The 26,364-nt window shown below is 43.9% G+C and overlaps 1 protein-coding gene across 1 annotated transcript in view; it reads right to left on the bottom strand.

Moving 5' to 3' along the window:
* Window positions 1-149: 149 nt before the first annotated feature.
* The window catches only part of LOC119005709 (glutamate receptor ionotropic, NMDA 2D), a 51,427-nt gene continuing 25,212 nt past the window's right edge, over window positions 150-26,364 (bottom strand). Inside the window, exons 7-16 of the mRNA XM_037073576.1 lie at window positions 20,591-20,796; window positions 19,775-19,943; window positions 18,270-18,423; window positions 17,027-17,152; window positions 15,956-16,185; window positions 15,439-15,599; window positions 12,540-12,609; window positions 12,333-12,450; window positions 8,089-8,324; window positions 150-7,233 (exon numbers count right to left, since the gene is read on the bottom strand). Of these exons, the coding sequence (XP_036929471.1) occupies window positions 4,033-7,233; window positions 8,089-8,324; window positions 12,333-12,450; window positions 12,540-12,609; window positions 15,439-15,599; window positions 15,956-16,185; window positions 17,027-17,152; window positions 18,270-18,423; window positions 19,775-19,943; window positions 20,591-20,796 (4,671 nt within the window). The 3' untranslated portion in view covers window positions 150-4,032. The remainder of the gene's footprint in view (window positions 7,234-8,088; window positions 8,325-12,332; window positions 12,451-12,539; window positions 12,610-15,438; window positions 15,600-15,955; window positions 16,186-17,026; window positions 17,153-18,269; window positions 18,424-19,774; window positions 19,944-20,590; window positions 20,797-26,364) is intronic.

The raw sequence follows: 26,364 nt of genomic DNA, 5'->3' as shown, positions 1-26,364 counted from the left end.
GTGGCGGTGCAGAGGACACCATGGCAACGGCATGAAAATGCCATGGCAACACCATAGCAACTGTGGCCTCATTTGCTCGCTGGTGGTGTGGTACAGCCCAGACTTGCTACAGTGGCATGGTCGTCAGATACACACTTCAGTCACATCAGTAATAGTAACATTGTTCATTAATTATTTCATCAATCAATTAATTGATCATCATCATCAACAATCAGTCAAAAGGAGCAAGAACACAGTATCTACTGGTCTCTGTTTTTTGCTAAGTGAGAGACAGACAGAGGAATGAGCTGATTTAAAGAGGAGGTGATCAAAGGAATAAAGCAAAGGTCAATGGATGGGTTAATTAACAAAGAGATGTGATCACCATATGATCAAATTTTTAAAAGAGGAGAGGCGGAGAATGTTTGTAGCTCGTTAATGAAAACCAGGAGAAGGAACTGCAGAGCTGAGCAGGAGAAAGCAAAAGAGACAGCAGACTGTGTGAGAGAAACATACTAATGTGTGAAAGCAGTGAGTTTCAAAAAGTAATGTTAGGTAGTACGAGAGGAGTGACAGACTGATAGCTATTGTAGATACAGATGAATAGAGAGTTTAGACTTTTACTTGTCTTTTTTGTCACAGGCACTAATGTCTTCACAGTCATATAGGAGGAATCGAAATTCAAAAATGATTTCAGTGTCTAGAATCGCTACAAAGCTAAAACATTTAAAACTATTTCATCTAACACTTCCTCCAAATATACCAAACTTAACTAATATATATATATACCTGTATGTATATATATGTATATATTTATTTGTACATATATATTTCTTTATAGATAAATGATAGAATTCAAATGATAATTGAATACAATAAAATATCTCAGTTAAATCACAGTATAACATGGTACATTCTCAAAAACATAGTATATTTTAATATATTCTTTTTTCTCAGCATAAAATAAAATAAATAAAACAAAATAAGCCAGAGGGTTTTAAAGAGTCACTTCTGTTCATGCAGTCACAGACTTAAGTATTAGCGCCTCAAGAAATCAATAATGCTCAATGACATACCAGGTTTAAGCCCTGTTGATTGGTTGAAAATGACTGTGTTCAACTAGACAGGAAGCCGTGGTTTCCACTGTCGGGGTGCAGAGTCAACGAGCTTTACTACCTCAATGAAAGGTGGCTGCCCTGGGTCCTAAGCATTTGCTAAAATTGAACTACACAACCACTCCCACCACAAATCTTTGAGATTTCATTCAGCTAAACATGCAATGATTCTGGGGCTTTCCAAAGGATGGGAAAAGGCAAAAGCATTTCTCTAAAAACAAAGACAGATTGTTTTAAAAATTGCCCCACGCAGACCTAGAAAAAAAGCAATCCATGTGCAGATAAAAGGTACAGTCTGCCCTCATTGAAAGGCAAAGAAGTTAAAAGGGGAATTGAGAAGGTCAACTAACCCTTCGATCTGTGACGACATGCACAAACACAACGCACAGTCCCTTACATAGCAAGTCAACCCCCTCCCCCTCCTTCTATCCATTATCAACAGCATCCAAAAAGCTACAAAGTCTAAAAGTAGGTGTTCTTTTGCTACATCATGTCAAAGCTACATTCAACTACAATAGAAGAAGAGCTGGACTGTGGCTGGTCTTAGTGTGAGAAATGAGGTGGATGTGTTGACCTTATGAAAATGGAGTGTATGCATTGCAATGTTGGTAACACTGGCACAGTTTACACAGTAGATGGCTTTTGGCACAGCTTACAGAGGGTACAATGCTAGAGTTCACTACTCGCTCTTGAACACATAGCATTTCATATTCATATTGGTCAGCCAGAGCCAGGTGCTGTGGACTAATTTATTACATTCGCAATCTGACCAAATTAGATGAAACCTATCCCACCGAAGGGAAAATCACTGAAGATGTGGAACACCTGACTCTGGCTGAAACAAATGATCTCATTTTAAACTAGAGGAAAAACAATTACAATGTCTCAGATGCAAACAGATGTACCTTTGCATCCCTTTCACATTGAAGGTGGGAATATTGCTTAAAGTCAAACAGTCATCTGATAATCTTGATAACAGGAGTTATTACTGACTGCATTGAGTGAAGTCTCAGCTTTTATATATGCACCTTAAATTTGGAACTCAAAGCATTCACAGTATATTGTTCAGTCTTATTAGCAGAAAGGAAATAGTCAAAGTAAAAGATAATTTCCTCAGCACAAGTATCTGTGATACTTCGTTATTTGAACCTTGGTTACAGTGAGTTTTACTGTCCATAATAGCAACATGAGTAGATGTCAAGTGATTAGCTTACCACATACCAGCAAAATATGTTAACCTGTAGATTGTGCAGTTGCAGCTATGGCACACATGTCTGAAAAAAATACAATGAATAATTGTGCTTCATATAATCCATCATCTACAAACTCTACCAAGGTACAGTGTGGTGATGAAATACAATAACATCCTAAGAGAACTTTTACAATACACTGCACTTGGTTTTAATCCCCCTTACTTACTCTGAATAAATCCTGACCACTTTCATAAAAATAATAAAGTTCATAGCAGCATGCTCATTGCTCTGCATCATGTAGCTACAATTATTAAACTCACCAGGCGCTTTTGGTCAATCATCTCCAAAGCTTATTTGAATATTATGCAGCCATCTAGTGCCAATTACTGATATTGCACCAATCATCCCCTTGATCCACTTACATGATGGTGAATTATGTGTTGTTCACATGAGGAAAGAAAAGACAGGGCTTTATCAATGAAAACAAATTACTTGAAACCCAATCTTGCTTAAAAGCTCTTAAGTGGAAATTTGGCACTGCTATTGAATCATTCCCACTTCCAATACTAGCCACATCCAGCCACCTCTTTATTAAAACACTAACACAGTGAGAGAAATATATTGATAGAATAAAAAAGAGGGCATGGGCAGAAAAAGTCTGAGTAAGAAAGAAAAGAAAAGACAGACGTAAAAGAAAATCTGCTACATGTCTTTTTTGTTCTTATTGTTATTTCTCTTTTGAAGTTCAGTTTGTTGTTCAAATACTTGATACTCAATTGTGTTCGAGCTCTGGTTGGACCAGAGGTGACATGACAAGCTCCAACAGGGAGGAGGAGAAGTGGTTCCTGTTCTGATTGTTTAAAAGGGTTTCTAGTAAAACATGACATCACGTAGATGGTCCTGGGGTAGAGCTAGATGGGTCTGATGGTGTCATGAGGTCACTGTGGGCAAATAAACAGCACTGTCCTCACTGTCCAGTGAAAGGTGATCAGGCAGACAGAGTGCATGAGAGAGCTGACTGCATTGCTTTTCCTATCAACTGATTTACAAAAGGGAGGAGGGGGCAGTCTCTCCAACACCAAGAGGCAGTCCACCAATCCAGTTCAAAAGCCAACAGCCAATGTGGACTGGGAGCCAGAGTCTATTGACCAACACTGGTCTCTTTTGGGAGAGGGTGGGCCTCTCCACATCCCACCGAGGTGTGTTCTCAAAGCCAGAGGGAGGGAGACGTTTTGAGCATATATCTGTGCATGTGTGTGTGCCCGTGCATGTGTGTGTTTGTGTGTACAAATATGACATCATTACTCACAGGTTGGAGACTACTCTTATCCATAGTTGTGACTCGGGGAGGGGAGGAGAACCGAAGATGACATCACAAAGCTCAATTCTGAGCGGAGAAGAAGTTCAGGAGCTGCAGTCCCCGGTGATGCAGTCTCGCCTTCACTCACGTTGTCATAGGAACCATCCAAACGGATGTAGCTCACCCTGGTGTGGCGTCTCACTGTCGCCTTCACTAGAACGCGTACAATGGAGCGGGTGGCGTTGGTGTTGCTCTCACACAGAGTAGTGTTGGCAGTAGAACTACTGTCCATATTAGTTCCCGCAGTGATGTTTGCTAATTGATTACCTATGGCCACCGAGGCAGCCACATCTCTGGTGTCATCCCTGGCTGCAGCTGCCGTGGCACCACGGTTCTCAATAGCAGTGGTGCTCGCTCCCACGTCTCCCTCTCTCCTCTCCCCCTGTCATACCTCGCTCTCCAGGCTGGAGAAGTGGGCTGACCCTCGGCGTGAGCACAGGCTCTTGGCTTTGAGTGGCAGGTGGGGGGAGTAGAACCTCCGTGGCTGTGGCACCGAGCGCAGTCTCTGATACTGGAGTTTGGCGCTGGCCGAAGCCTGTGCCTGGCCCTGGCCTGCCATCCCTACCCCTGCTGGTGGTGAGACGGAGGATGAGGAGGGCGGAGGTGGGATGGGCATCGGGAGAGAGCTGGGAGACATGGACGGCTGCTGGGGTGGTGACGGTGAGGGCTGCGGTGGATGGTCTGTGGGCTGTGTGCTGAGGCTGAGGTTAGATTGGCTGCCTGATTTGGCCTGACTGTCTGGTTTGGGGGGCAGAGGCTTGGGGCGAGAACCCCCGCTGAAGCTGTGGCAGTGGGGGAGAAGCTCTTCCTGGCTATGAGAAAGCGCCGTGGCTCCTCTCTTAGAGTGGGAAGTGTGCGAGCGGCTGTGGGGATGCGGGTAAGGATGGGGTTGGGGATAAAGGCTACAGGAGCACATGGTGGCACGTCCTGCTTCTTCCCCTCTGTCCCTAGCTCGCCCCTTGCTCTTTCCTCCTCCACTCTTCCATTTTTTCTCTCCCTTCACAGGAATCTTGTCCATAGACCAGTATCTTCTAGGAGGAGGGAAGGCTGCAGGGGGTGGTGGCCACTGTGAGCCGAGCCCTCCGCTCCCTCCACCTGAACCCCAACCTACTCCTGGCCCTGAACCCCAGAAATCAGCACCAATCCAACCCTCTGCCCGAGTTCCTAGTAAGGAATCATCCCGACTGTTGATACTTCCCCCTTTCTCTCTGGAGGGGTAGGTGCCAAAGAACCACCCTCCTCCGCCTATGCCCCCTATTCCAGCGCTGCTTCCCCCTGCACCTCCCTCCCAGTATCTTTCAAAACGGCCAAACTCCCCTGACGAGCCCTCATCTGAATAACTGTCCTCTGCCCTGGCCCTGTCTCTCTCTGACTCAGATACTGCCCCCCTACCTGCTCTCCTACCTCTCTCCTCCACTCGTTCCCTCACTCTGTCTCTCTCTTCCTCTTCATCATCATCATTGTCCTCGTCATCCTCAGAGTCCCACTCATGGAAGGACAGCCCATCTCTTGTCTGTGCTTTCTCTTTTTCATAATGCATTAACAAAGGACGCCGCTCTCCAAGTCTACTGCTGTCATCCCTGTCCATTCCTCCACTTCTTCTCCGCTTGGAGGATGGAAGGAGTGGGTGCAGGGATGTTGGAGGAGTATTAGAATCATCTCCTCTTCCATTCACCCAAAATTTGACTGATGCAGGGAGTTTGTTGAGGTTAGGGTAGCGCTTACTGGGGGTATGATGTCTGGAATGAGGGCGTGAGGATTTGGGACGCCTCTCCCTGCTCCTGCTGCTGTCTTCCTGTTCCCTATCATTTCCCTCATCTCCTACTTCTCTCCTACCCCTCTCCCGCTCTCCGTCCCATGAATCTCGCCCCTTGTCCCCAAATGTGCCCTGCCGGTACTGGGCAGAGAAGGATGAGTAGTCTTGTATTCCTCCTTCCCTCTCTCCTTCTGCCTCCCCTTCTCTATCTGGCTCTACATCTCCCTCCTCTGGCTCAGAGCGTCTCCCCCCAATTGACTTCTTTCTTTTCTTTGTCTTAAGTGCCTTCTTCTTCTTCTTTTTAACCTTTCTGCGCTTCCTCTCTCTCTCTCGCTCTCTTTCTCTTTCTTCCCTCTTTTTCCTCTTTTTGTTCTTTTTCTTTTTCTTCTTCTCTTTCTCCTTCTCTTTTCGCCTCTTCTTTTCCCTTTTTTGCCTCTCAGCATCTCCTCCGCTCCTCTCTCTCTCACTCCAGCTTGCCCACCACTCTTGGAGCTGAGACAATTGGCTTCCTCCTCTCTCCCTCTCTCGTTCCCTTTCTCTGTCACCCCAGGATGTGCGTGGTTTCCTGGGGGGTATGGGTGGTGGCAGGCGCCCGTGGCTGAGGGAACGAGGCCGGATGATTGAGCGTTCCCTTTCTCTCCCCCTGCCAAGGAGGAGGCTAGACTCTTCCGTCAGCTCCTCATCGTCATCATCATCCTCTCCATCTATTCCTCCAGTTCTGTCTCGTGTGCTCCTGGAGGAGCTGTAAGAGTAAGTAGGAGAGGTGGAGCGAGACGATGAGGCAGATGAGGATGTGGATGTGGATGAGGTTGTCGACGACGAGGATGAGGACGTGTAGTGCAAGGATGCAGAGGGCGAAGGAGGGGTGTAAGAGGGGCTGAGGGGTACTGGCACAGGAAGTGAGAGCGGGGGAGAGAGGGGGCGTGCCCTCCTCCCTCCGCCCTCCCTCACTCCATCTCGTGCTCCTCCCCTCCGCCCCAGGGGCAAAATGTTCTCGTATAGTGGCCCTCCAGGCTCTTTGGGCTTCTTGGGCCTGCGCTTCCTCCAGAAGGATGAGGGGAGAGGGGGAGAGGGGTGTGGCAGCGGGGGTGTAGGAGGCAGAGGGGCCTGACTCTTAGGAGGCAGTCTGGGAGTTCCCAGAGGTTTAACGGCCCCTTTCCCCTGACTTCCGCTGCCACTTCCCACCACCCTCTTCCCCACCCCGTGGTCCATGCCCTTCTCTGAGTAGAAGGCCACACTGGCTGGAGGGGGCTGGGGGTGGCCCCTGGGCATAGTCTTGGGGGTCTGGGACCCTGCCTGCTGCTCCATGCAGGGCCCCAGTCCCTCAGGGTCAATGGGACCATAGTATCTCTTATAACCATCAAGACCCCCACCCCCTCCAGCAGTAGAAACCCAGTTTGGTGGGACTTTCTGAGCAAAGGGTCCCATGTCAGTGATGGCCCCCCTAACAGCCATTGGGTTGGTGGCTGTAGCAGTTTTGGGCAGCCTCCAGCGATCCACCACAGCCAGTCTTCGGTCTGGCCGGGGCAGGAAGGTGGAGCAAGGGAGGGGTGCACCCACAATGGGGGTGGTGGAGGGACCCAGTGCTGTCCCAGAATGCACCACGGTGGGAGGAGAGCCCGGTAGAGGTGTTTTGTAGACGGGCTGTGGTGGTTGCTGTTGTGGTGGCTGCTGCTGTTGCGCCATAGCAATAGCTGGATTCGTCATAGAGGTTGAGACAACATGTGGCTGGGATGGGACTGTAACCATTGCTGTATGATGATGAGTAGGCAGAGATTTAGCTCCACCTGGTGCTGTTTCATCCTCAAAGCTACAGCAGCTATACATGCCCTGAGGAAAAGAGAGCATAAATCAGAAACACAGAGGTTATTCACAGCATCCCATGAAATAAAATTGAATAAACAGTATTTCCTGAAATGAAAAATGAAATCAATAGATGTTGCTTTAGAGATAAAGGTGCAGAAATATATTGGCAAATAATGTAACAACATAGATGTGCACAGATTTAGCAGACTGCAGACATCATGCAGAGACATGCACAAAACAAATGCATTACTGTATGTTCATAAGAGACTGAAAGAGGGACAGAGAGAGGAGTCGACAAGAATGAAAATCATGAAATGGCAATCTAAATAAGTTCCAGTTTCCAAAAAAATGCGATACCGCTATTTATCAGATAAACATCTATTTCTATTTATAGTACAGTTGTGTTTTGTTTGGTTGATGAAATCGCATACATAAATGCATAAATTACAACTGCACTGGCAAGAAGGATAAATTATTATCAGTGAGGCTACAATAATCACATGCATATGGTGTGGACCCGCTCTGTCAAGGTCACTGTCAAAGGAACAGGATATCCAGGGTGTGAGCAGAATTGAATTTCAATTAATCTCCCGAATTGACTGAGTGGAACTGAATTGACCCCGGACCTCACACTTTCTAATGATCACACTCAAGAACAGATACGGGCGCACAAAGGCAGATGTATGAAGATATGGCAACAAGCACAGCATTTTGGTTCCCAATTGTGTTGACCTATTATAGTGTAGCATAGTTTTAATGCACTAAATTGAAGGTAAAAGAAATGTGGATGGAAAATCCTGATGTGCCAAAATACATTCCAGAATTTCTGTTTGCTAGTGCAAGAAAAAAAAAACCTACACACACAGACAAAACACTTACCCTGCTGATTGCAAGGAGAAAGTCCAATTTTCCCGAGCTGGTGGCCATGCAATGGCGCAGCTTCCAGTAGACCAAGTGCTCCCAGGCAAACACCAGCAGACTCAGGCCCATGGCCACCAGCAGCATGTAGAAGACCCCAGCCATGTTGTCAATATCCAGTTTACTGCTCATCACCTCAATTTTGTCATTATGACAGATACCAGACAGCCAGAGGCGCTCCAGCATCTCAATTTCATCTGGAAAAGGGATGAGGGGGGGCAAGGATGAGTGAGAGAACAGGAGAGAGAAAATGGATAAGGGTTAAAAGGGAGTGAGAAAAGAGAAGAAAAGAGGAGGAGATAGATAGATAGATAGATAGATAGATAGATAGATAGATAGATAGATAGATAGATAGATAGATAGATAGATAGATTGTGACAAGAGACACATAGGGAGACAGACAGGCTAATAAGCACTAAAGTATAGGTCTACAGTATTGCTTGCTGTTTGCCCATTATCCAAGGTGACTTGTCAAGGTCAAAGGTCAGTAATACAAAAAGCAGCACGGTGTCTGAAGTAACAAAGAAGAAGGAGACCGAGACAGAGAGAGAGAGAGAGAGTCCAAAACAATGAAGTAGCCCTGAGAAGTAAAATGGCACCGACAACCTAATCTCAACATTGTAACCCAGAGTAAATGAGGAGTAGAGAAGAAAGGGAAACCAGGAGCCACGGTGAGATAGTTGGATAGGTTGAACAAGCATGGGAGAGAGATGGAGAGAGGTAATGAGAGAGTTGGGAAGAATATTTTTGCAAAGAGAGAGAGTGAGCGGCATTCTTTCGCTGTCCACACGCGCGTCAGGGGAAATGAGACAGACAGAGTTAGAGGGAGCTGGAACAAGGGGAGCAGAGATGGAGGACGAGAGGCTGAGATTGTGTCATTATGACAAACAGCGGGAACACTCCTCAGCTTGAAGAGGATGAGAGGAGTGAAAAAAGAAGGAAAAAATGTGATGAGAGAGAGAACCGATAGGAAGGGACAGAGACAGAGGCAGAAGGAGAAGATCATAATCATTTAATTGTGCTGGAGGGATGGTCAGAATCTCCATCAAGGTGGGAAGCTCTGGGGGATTCATGATTCCCATCTGTAAGGAATGCTAGAAACCAGGCAAGGCCAGTTCACCCACTAACTATTCTGCCTGTTCACTGATGTTCTCACTGGCCCTAATGAATCTGGGCTGCGCTGCTGAACCTCTGATTGGCTGCAGAGGTTGCTGGTGTAACCATAGTGATGGACAACCAGAAGATGCAGGGTATGATTCATCATGGAATTAAAGAGGTGTATTCTCCAACAGAACTGACTTGTAGAGAGAGCTTTCTGTTACACTAATAGCAATGGCAGGGTGGGCAGCACTGAGGGTTGCATTTTTCTGCATGTTATAGTCTCTGAACCTTTTAAAGTCAAAAGGCTCAAAAGCAGGGTTTAAACAGCTGACAAGTCATACATCCACCCGCATAACTACACACTGCTCTCCAAAACCTCAAGCTTTTCATTTGTGCCTTCATTAGCTGTGCTTGCATAGCTTGGATGAAGCCGACTCAGTCATCTGTGTGATCTGGCTAATGTGTCTCCTGTAGAACATCATTAGCCAATCAGCCGTGGCCTCTAGCTACAGCAACAGATGGACTTAGTGCTGCTGCAGCCCACTGGCAGACTCAGGTAACAACTACCATGTCTCAGATTCATTCATACAAACATACTGTACATATAAAAGACACAAAGGTCTGTTATTTAACCCCATTCAAGAGGATTTATCGATGTCATTGACCCTCAGTAGCAGCTGTGTGTCCAAACAGGTGCCTGATGTGAAAACAGCAAGGGTCTCAGTGAGAGGTGCAGATAAACAGGTAGTCTCATGTCTGTCCTTCACTTCACAAGCCCCACTTGAATCCTTTTTCTAAGCTCTAAGTCTCATCTCCTGGCTTTCCTGCCATTTGACTTCCAGTGATTCATCTTGTGCTTCGCCGTCTCCCTCTTTCACAATCCGACTCTTTCTCACAGCGCCTGCTTCTTCCCTCCCTCAGACCTTTGTGATGGCAGTTGTCTCTGCCTCTCAGTTGCAGCCAGCTCAGGCCTGCCAAATCTGACAGGTGTGTCAAATCCACACTCCACCTCTGTCGTTGCTGGCAGGTCAGGTCAGGTAGAGCTGGCACAGTGCGAAGACAGAGCTGGCAAGCACCACAAAGACATTATTTAATAAAAGAAACTGTGTCTTCATGTGTGCGTGTATATGTAAATGTGTCTGCGCGCATGTTTTGGATTCTGCAGTACGCCAGATGTGGCATGATGCCAGACATGTCCAGAGACGCTGAGCTTCACAGTTGTTGAGCAGTAAACCGTGACCCCTACCATCCTGTGCTTTTATCACAACATGACAAACCTCTCGGCATTCATTGCAAGATTTCTGAGGGAAAAAAAAAACACCCAACCAGCCAAGAGCTGCAAAGCCAGCGCCTCACATTTTTTTAATATCTACTCACTGAATAATATATTCTTGAAATCAAAATCCTGATACTATGCAAAAAATGGAAGTGGATCTGATAAGAGGGGAAAAGGAAATCTTGCTACTCAGCACTTTTGCCTTTATCAGAAAACAAGTTGTAGTGAGATCAATGGAGCATCTCTTTGAGCTGTGGTATGAATCACCAGAGGCAGCAACAACAAGAAAAAAACACTCACAGGTTTGACAAAGCCATGGCGGACTTCTCTAGTACCCTTCTATCCTCTAATGCAGTTGTAAAATGATATGACTCAACACGGCAGGGTACAATAATGATGTAACACTGTGACATGATTTAGCCCAGCTGAAGGTGTGTTGCTGAGTCCTTGAGCCGCAGGGCGATTGTTGAGATGTCGCCTTTGAGGGCATGCTGAATGTGAGCCCCCCTCCTCCTCCCACCACATCCAAAGAAACTAATCCTCTTCCTTAGTAATCCACTCCAATAATGCCTGCCTACAACTAGAACCCTCAGCATTCAACACCACCCTGTTACTACACCCATCCCGCATACACAGCTGATGTTAAGGGCTTTTGCTACACAAGCAAGGACAAGGTCATATACCAAGAATTAAATGAAACAACAGACAAGGCTGTCTGGGCTCTCTCTTTTTTTCATGCGCGTGCGTGCACACACACGCACGCACACACACATTCTTTCCCAGGTCCGACTATTCAGCTCCAGACGCCAGTCTTATTTAATAGATCTTGGCACCAAATTGGCATTATCAGTGTGTAAGCAGCTAAACTGTCTGCGTGCCAGAAACAGCTAAAGGGCTTTGTCCGCCACGCCATAAGCAAAGCTGATTTAAAACATGAGGAAAAGCCAAACAAGCAGCATCCGATTGAGACAATAAATGCGTGTGGCGGACTGTGTAAAATGACAATCAAGCATTAGTGTACTGACAACTACTGCTAAAAACAGATTCTCTTGGACAAACAAGAAACATCCTCCCATGGATTAAGCCTAGACAAGTGTTCAGCAGACAGACAGCATACTAATAATGCTCCCATAGCTATCAATTATTCAATTATCTGATCCGCTTTCTTTTTCTCTTTTTTGCCTCACCCTCTCCACATCTCCTGCTACGGGTATTTTCAGGTGTTTCTCTTTGGGGTTCTTTTCCTCACACTTCCTCACTCTCTGTGTCAGTCCCAGCTAATCTGTAATGAGTGTAAATCTGTCACCGCACAAGTTGTGATGATCCTTTTTTACAACACTGACTCACACAAGTAAATCCCTTTTTTTCTTTTTTACCCACCAAAGCAGGAAAAAGGGAAGGAGAGTGAAGACTGAGAGGAGTGAAGACGGGGGGAGGGGCATGAGCACTTTCACCAACAGAATCAAGTCTCCGATTCTTGAAACGAACAAATCATGCTCCTCTTGCTCCCACCTCCTCGCTTGTAGCCAATAAAGAGACCTACAAACCTCTTTACCATCGCCATCAGCCCTCTCCTACACACCATTATTCCCTCTGTCACGATCAAAACAACTCACAGCCATTGCTCTCTCTCACTTTATAGCCCTCCCCATACACTACTCAACATCCTCTCATTCATCTACCCCCTGTGTCCTCCATCCACCCCCCCACCCTCATGCTACTCTGTTGCTCATTCCTCCATCCTGTCATTTTTACCCCTAACTTTCTCTTTGCCCCTCCATTGTCCTAATTATTTTCCTCTCCACCCTCCCCTCCCCACGGTTCTTACCATCTCCCACCAGCTGCAGCAGGGCCAGGTCAAGAGGACGTTTCCAGCGTGAGTTTTTGTGCAGGGCGATACCGTAGCCTGTGGTGGCAAAAACCTTCCCCGAGCCTATGGTCATCACCTTGGAAAGAGGACAATGTCCAGATTTTAGAAAAAAAAAACAAACTCAGATTGAATCGTGTGAGCAAAAGTACCCGTGTTTGTCCTCACCTTACAACCTTCGTCCTTCCTGGCCATATAGTTCAATACTGCAGCATCATAAATAAAAGCATCCAGTTTCCTGTAAAGGGATCAAGGGAGAATTCATTCATCATTGAATGAAAGAGAGGGAACAGAGGGATGGAGAGACAAGCTGAGGAAGGAAAGGGGTGGAGGCATGAAGGTGGATCTCTGCAATGTACCTGGGAAGAGAGCTGTGGTGCAAAAATATGCGGCAGACAGACGCAGAATGATGGAGAGGGCATGAAAAGTTAAATCATAACAAGAAAAGGGAGGAAGGGTGGAATAGTAAAGCAGGCTCGGCGGAAAGAGTGAAAACACAAGGAGAATAAAATAAGGCCGAGATCAGGGAGAGATGTGTGAGTAAGAGGAAGCGGGAAGGTGGTGGAGGAGGAGGGGAGGAGGGGTACGGGGATTTATACGGTGCAAAGTGCGCAGTGACAGGGAGTGAGAGAGAGGGGGGAAAGATTTACACACTTCAGGGGAAAAAGACATGGGATAGAGCCAGAGAGTGATGAGGATTATAAAGTTTAAATACAGACACACCGAGAAGGCATGCTGGGAAGGGGCGAAAAAATGGACCAAAAAAGAGAAGGAGAAAATAAGAGGAATGGTTCAGATAAGAGGGCAGATGAGGAGGGACAGGAAGGGAAAGATAAGCAGCACTGAGTGAAAAAAAAAGACAGCAGGAGAAAAGCAGAAGTTTCTCATTTTTGCGCGTTAAATTATAATTGTGGTGTCAAGGAAATAGGGAGGGAGAAGCGATGACAGAGGCTTAGGATAAAGTAAACTGGGATTATCCAACACATGACGGGTGATAGAGATTCTACTAGAGAGTGAAGAGGGAAATGCTGCTTGCACTGCGTGGGAGGGTGGAGATAGCAGTGAAGGTGGAGAGAGAGTAAAGGTGAGAGAATCTGTACAGGAAAGCAGGAAGTGTGATAAAGATGTGAAATGTTAGTTGGAGTTGAAAAGAGTGTCACCATGCATGATGGACTGTGGGTGCAAACTATCATTAGATGGGTTGATGGAAATGCAGTAGATTGTATAGCAGACCTCCTGATGAGATTGTACTGCTGTTTTCCAAGTTTAAGAAAGAGCTGTCAAGCTCAACTTTTGTATACAAGAAATCCTTGGATTGTTAAGAGGCAATCTGAACATCTCAAACTCGATGACAACCGGGCAGCATTATCTTTCTAAGGGGGAGTGTCTGATATAGTCGCTCCAAAACAGCCTGATGGACTTTTGGTGAGACTGTATTGCCAACCAATGTGGAGATCTGATTGTAAATGGGCCAGTAGTCGAGTTTTTAGTGTCTTTAGAGGACAACAGCAAAAATTCTGCTGTTGACCCTTTAGTGGCATCAAAATTACTTGCACCTCATCTAAATGGCACTGGGGATTTTCTGAGAGAAACCAATCAAAATTCATCAATTAATCAAAGCTGATTGAAAGAAAATAAGTTGTCAGCTATTTTGATAATCTATCTATGGTTTAAATCATTCTTCAAACAAAAATGTCAAACATTTGCTGGTTTGAGCTTCATAAGTGTAATTTTTTGATGATTTTCTTAAGCTTTATGATAGTAAATAAAGAGTCTCTAGGGTTTTGTACTATTGGGTGGACAAGAGCAGCAATCTGAGGGCAGCACCATAGGGCTCTGGGAAATAGTGGGGAGCATTTTTTTTAAATGTTTCTGACATTTTGTAGACTAAATCATTAAAGCTTATCATGACAAGCTGAAATGAATATTTATTTAACAAATGTAAAATCATGACCACTTTTAATCACCATGTTCAATGACCTAAGGAGTCTACTATGCAAAAAAAAAAAAATAGAGAACCCTGATTTGTTGTTGAAAGGCAATACATTGAGTTGACAAAATTTAAAGCTGATTTTTGTTTGCATGGTCATTAAGACTCTTACATCTTTCACAGTAGAACAACTCTGTCATGTAAATGAGTTCTTTTGAAATGTGAAATTTTGAAAATCAGTTGCCACATAAGCATCTAGGTTGTTCTTGTTAGCCTATATAACATACATTCATGTAACTTCAAGGTACAAATTTTCAATACATCACATTGTGATGGTGTAATGAGCTTTGTTTGTTTGTTACAGACCTGTGATTTGTATGTAGAGCAGTGGTGTTGCACTCGGGCTCTCTGGGGGTTACCAAATCGCACAAAATGCCAATTTCTACATAGCGCTGCATTCCATTTATTCCAGAATACATGATTACACAAACATTTGAAACTTTTGACTGCCTGTCTTTTCACATCATCCAGAATGTATTGGATATGTATATGTTGTATCCAGAATATTTAACTAGGATTGGCTTCCAAACTATTTCTGATGTTGCAACACATGTTCTAAGGCCTGCCTCTTAAAATCTGATTTTTGCTGAGACCAGAGAAAATATCCACTTTCAGCAAAGAATGTGAAAACAGCCCTCTAGTATCAAACTCAAATAATCAACTGTAGGGACAAGAAGAATAAAACTCAAAAAAACAATCAAATGATTTTGTACTGCATTGTCAAATCATAATTTTTGGTTTGGTTTGTTCTTGTTAGCCTACATAGGCAAAAATACTTTATGTCTCAAGCAAACAATGAGTAGTTTTAAATTTGCAGAGAAGTTTGAACAACTTTAACAACTTCTGGGCAGCCCCACAGCATGTGCTCCATGGACAGAGGCTGTGTCCTCGCCCAGGGTTGGAATCAGACATGAGGCCTTTTGCTGCATGTCATCCTCTCTCTTTCTCTCACCCAATTTCCTTGTCTCTTCAGCTATACTAAACATAAAGCAGAAAATAACATGCAAGATGTGTAGAAAGACAAAGACGTGGCAAGTTACATGTAAATGTGACAGACTCATGTAATAGTAGATATACCCGGTCTTGAGGTTCAGAATGGCGTCCTCCACTCCTCTCTGGTTGTATTTGCCCATGTACTGGTGCATGTCTGGGTAGTTGGAGCGGATGTTCTTTTCTGTGCTCCCGTTGGGCACTGTGCCAAACTTCAGAGGTGGGTACTGCTCCTCGGGATGCTGAAACTAGCGGAGCAAAGGGAGGCAAGGGAGGGAGACGGAGGGGGCATGAGACACACCAGGCTGTGCACCAATCTGTCTGACCTATTTCTGTCCACTTCCCAGACTGACTTACAACACTCCGTGCACAAATCAAATGTTTGAAAAGAGAGCAGGGAGTGGACTTAAAGTAGTATTTAGAAGTGTCTTTTTAAGTATCCGAGAACTGTGGTAATTGAGTTAGGTTAAATGAGATTTTATTCATTTCTAAATTCCCGTGCTTTAATCAATTTAACATTCAAATGCATGGAATTTGGCTCACTCTAAGACTTTAATTCTCCTTCTGCTTTCCCTACTTAATCAGTATTCAAGCAGTGAGGTACCTTCTTGTCCGAGAGGCCTGACACTGTGTCAATGTACTCCTCCTGGATCATGAAGGCAGCCAGGTTAGCAGTGTAGGAGGCAAGAAAGATGACAGCAAAGAAGGCCCAGATCAGCACCATGATCTTGCTGGTGGTTCCTCTGGGGTTCTCTACTGGCACAGAGTTGTTGAAGACAATGGCCCACAAAAGCCATACGGACTTCCCTATAGTGAAAGTGGAACCTCCAGCCTCTGGCCAAAATGATGAGGAGGAAAAAATAGGAAGAAAAAAAAGAGAAGGATTTATGAGAGTGGTTGTAACTTTTCTAGACATTAATCCAGCCAGTGCACGACAGACACAATGGGGAATTCAGCTGCGTATGACTGCGTATGAAGCAGCCGATTCAAACTAAAGATCCCTAAATGATCTGTAAAATGAGTTTACTATATATGAAAATATCTGCCAGGCTTTTTGACACCAAAGCTCGCAAGGCAGCATCTATACGTTTTCGAGGATGGCAGATTTCAATTCAGCTGCTACGTGATCTTACAAATAATTAAACCACACGGTGCAAATCACCATTTAAAGGGCCCAAACACTCATGCCTTTATACGATAGGAATAAAGGTGGAAGGATGTAGAGAGATGGGAGTGAAAGAGAGGGATATATGGGAGGATGACAAAAAGGTAAAATTATGTAGAGCACAGCAATCATGCAGTAAAAGAGGCGAGTCGGGTTGGGTATTGGACCGAGGCATCAGGCATACTGAATATCACAGGGGTACAAACTATGCTGTTGAATAATAAATGGCTGCTTCAATATCGAGAATACTTGGATGCAGTTCAACCTACTGTAGGTATAATTTCCACTTCACCACACTCACAGTTAAGGATTCAGGGCAGCACATTTAAAATATCCAACAGTACATTTTTAACAAAAAAGAAAAGTTAATTATCATACTAAAAAATAAATCCTTTTGACTTGGAATTTTTCAAATTACATTCCAGGAGTCTGTTAAACGTTTGTCCATTTGACCTGTGCTGCAACAGATCTATCTATCTGAAAGACAGACACCTTGGATCAACCACTTACTCTTGCCAGTCTGGAGACTTCGGTTGTAGCCCACAGGGCTGAAGAACTCAAAAATGAAGACGGTCACAGCTACCACGGTCAGGCACATGACGAACATCATCACCCACACCGCTGGACTGTAGGGCTCTATGCAGGAAAACAGAAGAAGATTTAAAACGTTATGTAACCTTTTAATCTTAAAATAACTGCACGATTAAAATCATTTTGATGGTTCAGTGTCTTGTAATAGAGTGAATGGTGTCTTTGTCTCAGCCACTCCAACCTATCATCACTTGTTTCTGCACTATGTAACATCAGTGGATAGAGGGTAGGATCACAACATACATTCATGTAACTTCAAGGTACAAATTTTCAACACATCACATTGTGATGGTGTAATGAGCTTTGGTTGTTTGTTACAGACCTGTGATTTGTATGTAGAGCAGTGGTGTTGCACTCGGACTCTCTGGGGGTTACCAAATCGCACAAAATGCCAACTTCTACACAGCGCTGCATTCCATTTATTCCAGAATACATGATTACACAAACATTTGAAACTTTTGACTGCCTGTCTTTTCACATCATCCAGAATGTATTGGATATGTATATGTTGTATCCAGAATGTTTGACTAGGATTGGCTTCCAAACTATTTCTGATGTTGCAACACATGTTCTAAGGCCTGCCTCTTAAAATCTGATTTTTGTTGAGACCAGAGAAAATGTCCACTTTCAGCAAAGAATGTGAAAACATCCCTCTAGTATCAAACTCAAATAATCAACTGTAGGGACAAGAAGAATAAAACTCTAAAAAACAATCAAATGATTTTGTACTGCATTGTCAAATCATAATTTTTGGTTAATTAACATCATCATCAATAGAAAGGACAAGAGAGTTTAATAAAACTGGTACATTGTGTACTATATACCCAGAGATGAGCCTTGCAGGCAGTGAAAATAGAAATGACTTGAGCATTTTCTCTCGAAATCCATAAACACTGTTTCCCTGTTATTTTTGTTGTTTTTTTTACAATCATCTCAATGCAGTCTAAAGGCCAATAACACTGTTTCCCACTGGTGCCCCAACACTGCTGACAGAGGGAAACTATAAGTTTGAAAGACAAGAGCAGCTGAGGAAAAGTAACGGCTAATCTAGATGTTAAGGACCGGCAGCCAAAGACTGAGGCTTTTATGCAAACTCAACACTTTACAATTAGATTAGATTCTGTACATCAGCTCCCCGCCGCACATAAACACAGCCTTTTACCTAAGAAAGCGGATGGTGAGACAGTTCCGTTGCTACGGGAGACCATTACACTGATTCCCGTCTCCACAAAAGGGACAGAGAAATCCACGACCTCTGACCTCTCCTCATTGATAGTCAGCGAACCAATGGCCATGTCTGCTCGCTTGTACACCACCTGAAGGGGACAAGAATCCATGGTAAGAGAGAAATCTAATTAATAATTACTGTAGCAGATGTAGTTAGACAAAGCCAATCTTTAACAGTCCACAAAGGTTCTTTTCCAGGTGACAAAGTGACATTCCTTCACCCTGACCCTCTCAAATGTTCCTGCATGGGAAAGGCCAAGAATTCAATTTGCTACAAATACTGAACACGTGTCTCTGGTGCATCTCTTTAACATATAAAATGAGCTGAGGCCCGTCTCCTCCTTGCCACCATCTAGAAAAACCTGAAAAAATGCTGTGTCTGCTGATTGTACAAGTGAAATGTTAATCTACATTAGACATGGCACATCCACACTTCAGAACAAATCAGCAGAAAAATGAAGCGAAGCGGAAAGCAAAGCACCCTCCCCTCAACTCTGCCAAGTCTCTGGATTACCTGATCAAAGAATGGCAGGCTTTGGAACATCTGATCAAAAGACAGACATTAGTTTGAGAAAACAAAATTCGCTTGGCCTTTTGCATGTGAAAATAGATTCGACAGACAGCCCTGGCCCGAGCTCAAGTTATAAATGATAGAGCAGGGGAGTGAGGTGGAACTGTTTTGGAGCGTGTGACAACTGGCGTTTGGCAAGTTCCCTCTGGGACAAAGATAGAAACAGCGGGATGCTTCAATGAAACAGCAGCATCCGTATCGATCTCAGTATGACTGTGAGAGCATGTGTGCATGCTTGTCTGTTTGTGTGTGCCTTTTTTTTTGCCAGCATCTTTGCGTTCTTGTAGATGGGGGATCATGAACCTCAGAGGGAAGTGCCCAGAAAACATCAAGGACTAATTGCAACTGGCCAGGGGGTGTCTGACAATGTGTGTGTGTTAGTGCTTCTATATGAGCTATATATGTCTGCAGATAAACATGCTGCAGGAGAGTATTTGCTGTAAAGTGCGATCACCATATATTTTGTCCAGCTCATTTGTGTAAGTGTACATTTTTTGCCCTCTATTGCAGTGCATTTCTCTGCACACTTGTGTGTGTGTTTTGTGTGTATAATAAATGACAGCTGTCTGATTGTTCGTGGTGGTTAAGTGGCCCTAACTCTCACAGCGATTGATGTGCCACATAGCGTTTAACTGGTCACCCAGGAAACAGGAGCACAGGCGGAGGCATGCTACTATGTGGCTTGTCGACTGAAAATGCAACAGAAAATATGCAGAGCCATAAATATAAAGTCACACACACACACACAACCACCTTTCACACATGCGCAAGTGACACAGCACCGACAATGAGAACACATTGCTCACAAAAGCAGACAAGCAGAACCATGGGCACCCCCACCACACACACACCAATAAACAAAGACTTGCCTCTCCAATCATGCCATTCCAAACCCCATCAATTTTCTTTCCATGTTTCCCATTGGTCACTAAGTAAAGGTCATAGGTGAAGCCGACAATCTTAGCCAGTCTCTTGAGGATGTCAATGCAGAAGCCCTTGCAGCACTGTTTCATGGGGGCCACACCCTCATGGATGGCACTGTGAAAGCATCACAGAGAAGATAAAATCAGTAAGAAACAACAGTAAAAGTGTCAAATAAAAAGCCTCTGTATGTATTGTGGTTGGTGTGTAAATGTGTGTTTGATTGGATGATTAACGAGAGGAAAGGAAAGGAAAGGAAAGGAAAGGAAAAGAAAGGAAAGGAAAGGAAAGGAAAGGAAAGGAAAGGAAAGGAAAGGAAAGGAAAGGAAAATTATCACATATAAGGAATACTGTGGCCAAGTCTTTGGTGACAGGTTTGATCGACCAGTGTAGGATAGGTGCTGTCATCCCTTCAGAAGCTGATGAACCATAAAGCCCCACTGTGGTCATATCTGATTCCAGACTCCTGAGTCATTCCACTGATCCTCTGGAGAGCAGTCTGTTATTGATTATGGTCAGGCAGTGAGGAGACCACAGTTTTGATAGGTGATTGATGTCTCCTCTATTGGATGGCCTCTTGAGAGCTTAGGAACTCCATTCACAGCAGAGAGAGAGCTGGGATTTTTTTTCCAATCGATTTTTCTGATTATCATTTCCTTTCATTGCCACTTGTGTTTTGGGTAAAACATTATCATACGGAATGAGTCAATAACATCAAATCCCACACACAACAGTGAGTTGTCTTAAATCCAAAGGATTCAAACCTGGCATTTAGAGGTCGTCTGCAGGGCACTGAGTCTCGGATGCAGGTCCCGGATGCGGGATCGGCCAGCTCCACAATGACAAATGGCCTTTCCTCCAGTGTGACAACACGCAGGTGCTGGGCATCATCAGGTGGTTTAAGGAATGGCCCATAGCGGGACCAAGCTGGGTATCGAAGCCTTAGTACGCCATTCTCCCACCAGCCTACCTGGTGGAACAGACAAGAGAAAAATAAGAGAGAATTGCAGTAGGCAAACACACACCCCCCCCCCCCCCCCCTTTTTTTTCCCACAAGTGTTTTAAATAATGTACAAAAAGAACAAAAACTGATGATGGCAACAACCCTACTGCTCAAAGCAAGAATCAAGAAGAGTTGAGTAATCATTGAAATAATTACATCTGCATGTCCCAACTTCCCTCATGTCTGTAATTTATTAGAGGCATAAAAGTCATTTTGTTATTGTGATTTGACAGTCAGGATCACTAGGTAAATAAGCTACTGTCAATGATCTTCTAGTGTTTTTATCCTGTTATGCTATAGTTTTCCTTTTTCTTTTGATAGTCTAGTTTTTGTCAGATTAAACTGAAGTGTCCAGGATCTTCTCATGTGCACAGACATATCAAGATGTTAGTAAAGTTTTTTTTTCAAATGTAGCCTCTAACAGATATCAACTAAAGCTAATCACATCACATTTTTAGAAATGGGGTACATGAACCATCATCAAAGCTGTTTTTCTGTGGGGGACAGATGCTGTTTTTTTCAGGCAGAAATGTGACAAAGAGTCAGCAGGACAGACAGGATGACTGTGGCTTTTCCATGTATAAGTGGTATTTTTTTCCTGATGTCAGTAGTCAAAGACACAAGCAGTTACCACATTACTGTTGTTTGGTCCTGTGACGTTGCTTTGCGGGTATTTTCTCTTTTATTTGATGAGTGAAGGATCGTTAAGTTGTCAGACTGTGAACACCTTCAGACTTGAACACCTCTGATCCACGCCTCTCGACTAGCCATTCACTCGAAAAATTTAGCTTGGATTGTGCAAGGCTGCAGTAGATAGTGATAATGCCCAGCTGGAAAAAACAGCATAGACCAGCATGACTTCCATGCTGGTCTATGCTGTATAGTCCTGGTTTGGTGCTGGTTTAGCATGGTGGACCAGCATGATAATGCTGGTCAGCAAGGTCCCACTAATTATATTGGCCAACCAGCATAATCTTGCAAATGCAGTTGCTGATGAAGCTGGTCACCAGCATCCCATGTACCAGCATGGGAAGTTCCCTGCCCAGCACCTGAGTCTGAGTCCTGTTCAATCAGCATCTTGATTTGCCAGACATGTCAGGTGGATGGCTTATCTTATTGGATTTTAACAAATATGCGCTCAAAATCTGAAAGAAGTAATTACTTTTTGTACATAAAAAGAAAGCCATTTTCAGCTTATTCAGCTTGTGAGAGAAATGGGAACAAGTGTTGCATCTATATTTTTGTATATTTAGTGCAGTACTTACAGTTTGTTTCGGGTGCCCTCAAATGACACCAAATGCAGGTTTGAAGTTTGTGTTCAATAAACTCTCTGCACTGTGACAACCTCACTGACTCTGTGTCCTGTATTGGACTTTCACAGCCAAATTCACTCCTCCTCATACGCTGCAATGTGAAATAACTTGTAGACACATCCCATGCTGGTGACCAGCTAGCTATGCTGGTCTTTCCAGCAGGGTGCAGTGTGTAAAATAACTGTCTGGTGACTAAAACGTTATTAATTCATAAAGCTCACTCAGTATATTTTTTGCATACATGTTCGCTGTCTTACAATAAAGTTAGAAGGGGTTGAAGAACAGCCAGCAGGACTACATGTCCAAAATACTGTGTTAGCTTGGTGTAACTTAGCAGAAGGAGGTGTGAGGAGGCGCACAGCATCCCCCTTTGAAATGTAAGGTTGAAAAGTTGTGTCATACCTGTATTCCAGCACTAGTTTGCGTCTTTCAGTATATTTTTGAGAGCCTACATATGTCTCCTGCTGGCCCAGACAATGTGCGAAAATGAGCTAAAACTTTTGCCTGACTGCTAGGGACTAATGCTAGCTAAACTGGCTAACTAACTGTTTCCAACTGCATAACGAACTTCGACTGATGTACGTTTCAGCGAACTAACAGAGCGGATCCGAGGGGGCACTGATGTACGTTTCAGCGAACTAACAGAGCGGATCCGAGGGGGCACAGTCCCAGGACATATTTGACGCAGAGTATGTCTCAAGCAAAATAATCCACCAGACAGAAACTGCCAGTCATATTTATATACCACAAGGATTGGTTTAAAGGGGCTGGATAACAGGTAAGGACGTTACGCTTTGACTGACCCTCCACGGTCTAAGTAGGGACCGTTGTGTGACCGAATCACGGACCAACGTACGTACGAAATGCTAGCAAGGGGAAAGGACGCGGCTAACGTTAGCTCCTATAAGAAGAGGAGAAACTTTGACCCTCGATAATTCAAATGTATATAATTCACTTCTGTTATTAACTAGCCCGGCTTTGTGCGGTGAATTCAGAAGCTTTCCTCGAGCCTAGGACGGGACTCCCGTGAGTGCGGTGCCAAGTGACAGCGGGGCTAAAGTTAAGCTAGCTGCGGATGGTACGTTAACACCTAGCTAACAGTAGGCTGGCTTCTTTTTGTTGAACAGTCATTTACTGTCTGCGCACACGTTGGATAGCATTTCTGAAAAAGCTGAACTAAACAACCCTTTCAATGTAAGTAATGCATTACTTTAGCTGTTAAGAAAATAAGTAAGTAGAGTACATTCCAAATTTAAAAAAATGTTTAAATGTAACATAACTTGCCCAATACAAGTTATATTGTTTGCTAGTGAACAAATTAATACATGTCTTAAAAGTATCACCACCACAGTATGTTTGTGAGCTATTGCAGTGTGGGGAAAATTATGTCCTCACTTAAGTGTGTTCGCCATCCATAAGTCACAGGTACAGATGGCGTTTATAAAAAGAGCAGCAACTGAAGAACAGAACAATTGTAAGTTTTACAAACGGGCTTTAATTGGAATTGATTCAATATTATGGCAAATTGATTTATTATTGATATTTACTATATTTTCCCCCAACCACTACAATTTTGCATGCTCAAACACTGTATCAATCACATTCTCATCATAGAATGGAAAAAGATGCAGACTAAGCAATGATGTCAGCCATCAATTAATCAAACGAGAAAAAAATACTTTGTGTTAGGATGATAACAATACCAGAACTTTAAAAATTTAGTTTGCCACATACACAGACGGTAACACACCAATATTAAGACCTATACAAAATAGTACAATCCCATAAAAATACCCCGTAAATTGTACAATACTGTATCACAAACTCGGGCCACAGAATGACTATAAAGATGAATTAAGTTCGCCCTTATAGTTTCAATAAAGACTAAGTATATTAAGCAGCATAAAGGTTGTATTTACTGCAGGGCTTTGGTGGCATTTTTCATTTTAGTGTCCAGGTATTATAAAGGTTATCGTGCCTACTCTCTCTTTTTAGAACACCGGGCCTGGAATATTCATCGTTATGTGGGTTGGGAGCAATTACCTGACACACTTATGTGTGTATACAAAGGCCACACAGATTGACGGGGGTTACAACGGTTATTTAGATGTGTTTGTGCTAGTCATTTGCTCTAGTGTCAAGTCAGTTATTACAGAAAATACTAATACTTTGGATATAATGGCTTTGAGTAGGATAAAATTGAGTGATAGACAGATTAATGCTCATACAATGGGCAAAGGAACTGAGGTGACAGAAGTTTTTCTTTGGCAAGCAGAAATCCACAATTCTAAACTTTAGGCTATTGAATGGTTTTAATTTATTAGTTTAATTTGACTTGGTTTGATTGAAGAGTTTTTATGTGACAAGCTCAGCTGGAAGTGTGTGTTCAGAGGCGTTTACAGTGGAAAAATCACATGTGCTGCAGGCAGACCAATGGTTACAGATGCCACTCCAGTATGATTTTTAAAATCTGTTTGTGAATGATGCTGCGAGACCACATTGTTCTGTGTCCACTGCTGACCTGAAAATGTCTGTCAAGCATCCCTTTGGCTGTATCATTGTTCCCCCCATCTCTTTGCATTTGTTTTTATGCACGCTGGATGTTTGGGATGCTGGTGCCTGGCACATTCAGACTTTTAAAAACAGCACAACACAGAACCACACCCTAGAAGATTCAGTGCAGAGCCTTTTTTGTGCTTGAACCTTCATCTTGCAGCATCACTTGACACATCTTGGCATGATCACCTGATAAAAGTCTCATCTCAGTGCCATGACAAGGAACTGAGGCGACATACCCAGAAAGTGTGCGTACATACTGTACACTCATGCACGCTCACAGAGAAATACATGAAGACTTACAGTCAACACACACACACACACACACACACACACACACACACACACACATATACACATGAATGTGGGTGCTTAAGCAGGCCAGTAGAGTGAAGTAAAGTTTGGCAGCTTTGTGCAGCCTGCCTGTCTGTGTAATGCAAGCTCTGGCAGAGAGTAGAGGAGGAGGTGGCAACGATGACAGTATTTTGACTGCACTTCGACCGCAGCTCCGCAAAAGACATTCAATCAAAACACACTCAGGGAACACAGACTGGAAACAGATAGAGCTTATAGGTGAACACACTACTCTCTATCAGACAAATACCCAGAAAAACCCACTCAAAAACTTCAGAAAAAAAGGAACCGCAATGACAGATATTTCAGGCAGAGAAACTATTCTTTTTTGGAGCAAAAGTTTGAAGACCGGGAGCCACTTTAATCTAAAACGTCCTTTAGCATCTGAGTTAATAAATGTTCATTAAATTCTGGTAATATCCTGGAACCTCTAGCTCTGTGTGCTGTATCCGTATCTGAAACAAGCCATGCTAATACTGGACAACCTTCAGTACTAGTCTGCAGTGTTTCAGTAAGCTAAGCTGGGTGCTTCCGGGCTCTAGGTAATGGTGCAGTCATTGTAAAGAGAACATTAAATATTCAGGGAGAGCCAACAGCGTGGATGTGCATAATAGGCAGATACAGGCATCTTATCCTCATTGTGGGTGTGTGTATGCAAGAGGGTTTATGCAAGAAGAGTGTAAGCATATGTGTGTAAGCTTACAGTATGTGCTTTCATTTGTGTGCACACACATGTGGTTGTCCGTGTTTAAGTTCTAAGCGTGTGTGTGTGGGGGGGGGGGGGGGTTTGCACGGAGTCGAAGGACCAACACAGGAGCTTCTAATTGAAAGGGATTTGAGGGATATGGCTGGAGTCAGCATGTTACGACACGCTGAGACTGGACTCTGGTGGGCTATTGAAACCAGCAGGAGGCTGAGAACCACCAATGTGTGTGTTTGTGCATGTGTGTGTGCATAACTTGTGTGGGTACAGCGGTATTTGTATTTGTGCGGTGTTTGTGATTATGTTCGGTCACAGACTACGTACTGAGAGTGCTGGGTGCCTTTATGTATGTGCAGTGTGGCGCTGAGGTGCTGGTGTGCGGTTGTGAAAATGAGCACCGCTCTCTCTCTCTTCTGACGCTGACAAGGGTAAAATCCCGGCGCATTAAAGGGAAAACATCTCCAACAGGTGACAAGGCTTCGCATTAAGGATTTCTGAACAAACCACAGCTTTATAGAATATGCATGACATGCCAGGGGTACTGGTGCTTGGGAGATGCGCATGCAGTTATGTAGACAAGACACTCAAACACAGAAAACAATGGGGAGT

Source organism: Acanthopagrus latus, chromosome 17, assembly GCF_904848185.1.
Source record: "Acanthopagrus latus isolate v.2019 chromosome 17, fAcaLat1.1, whole genome shotgun sequence".
Classification (NCBI taxonomy): domain Eukaryota; kingdom Metazoa; phylum Chordata; class Actinopteri; order Spariformes; family Sparidae; genus Acanthopagrus; species Acanthopagrus latus.
This window is presented reverse-complemented; position numbering and strand designations above follow the sequence as displayed.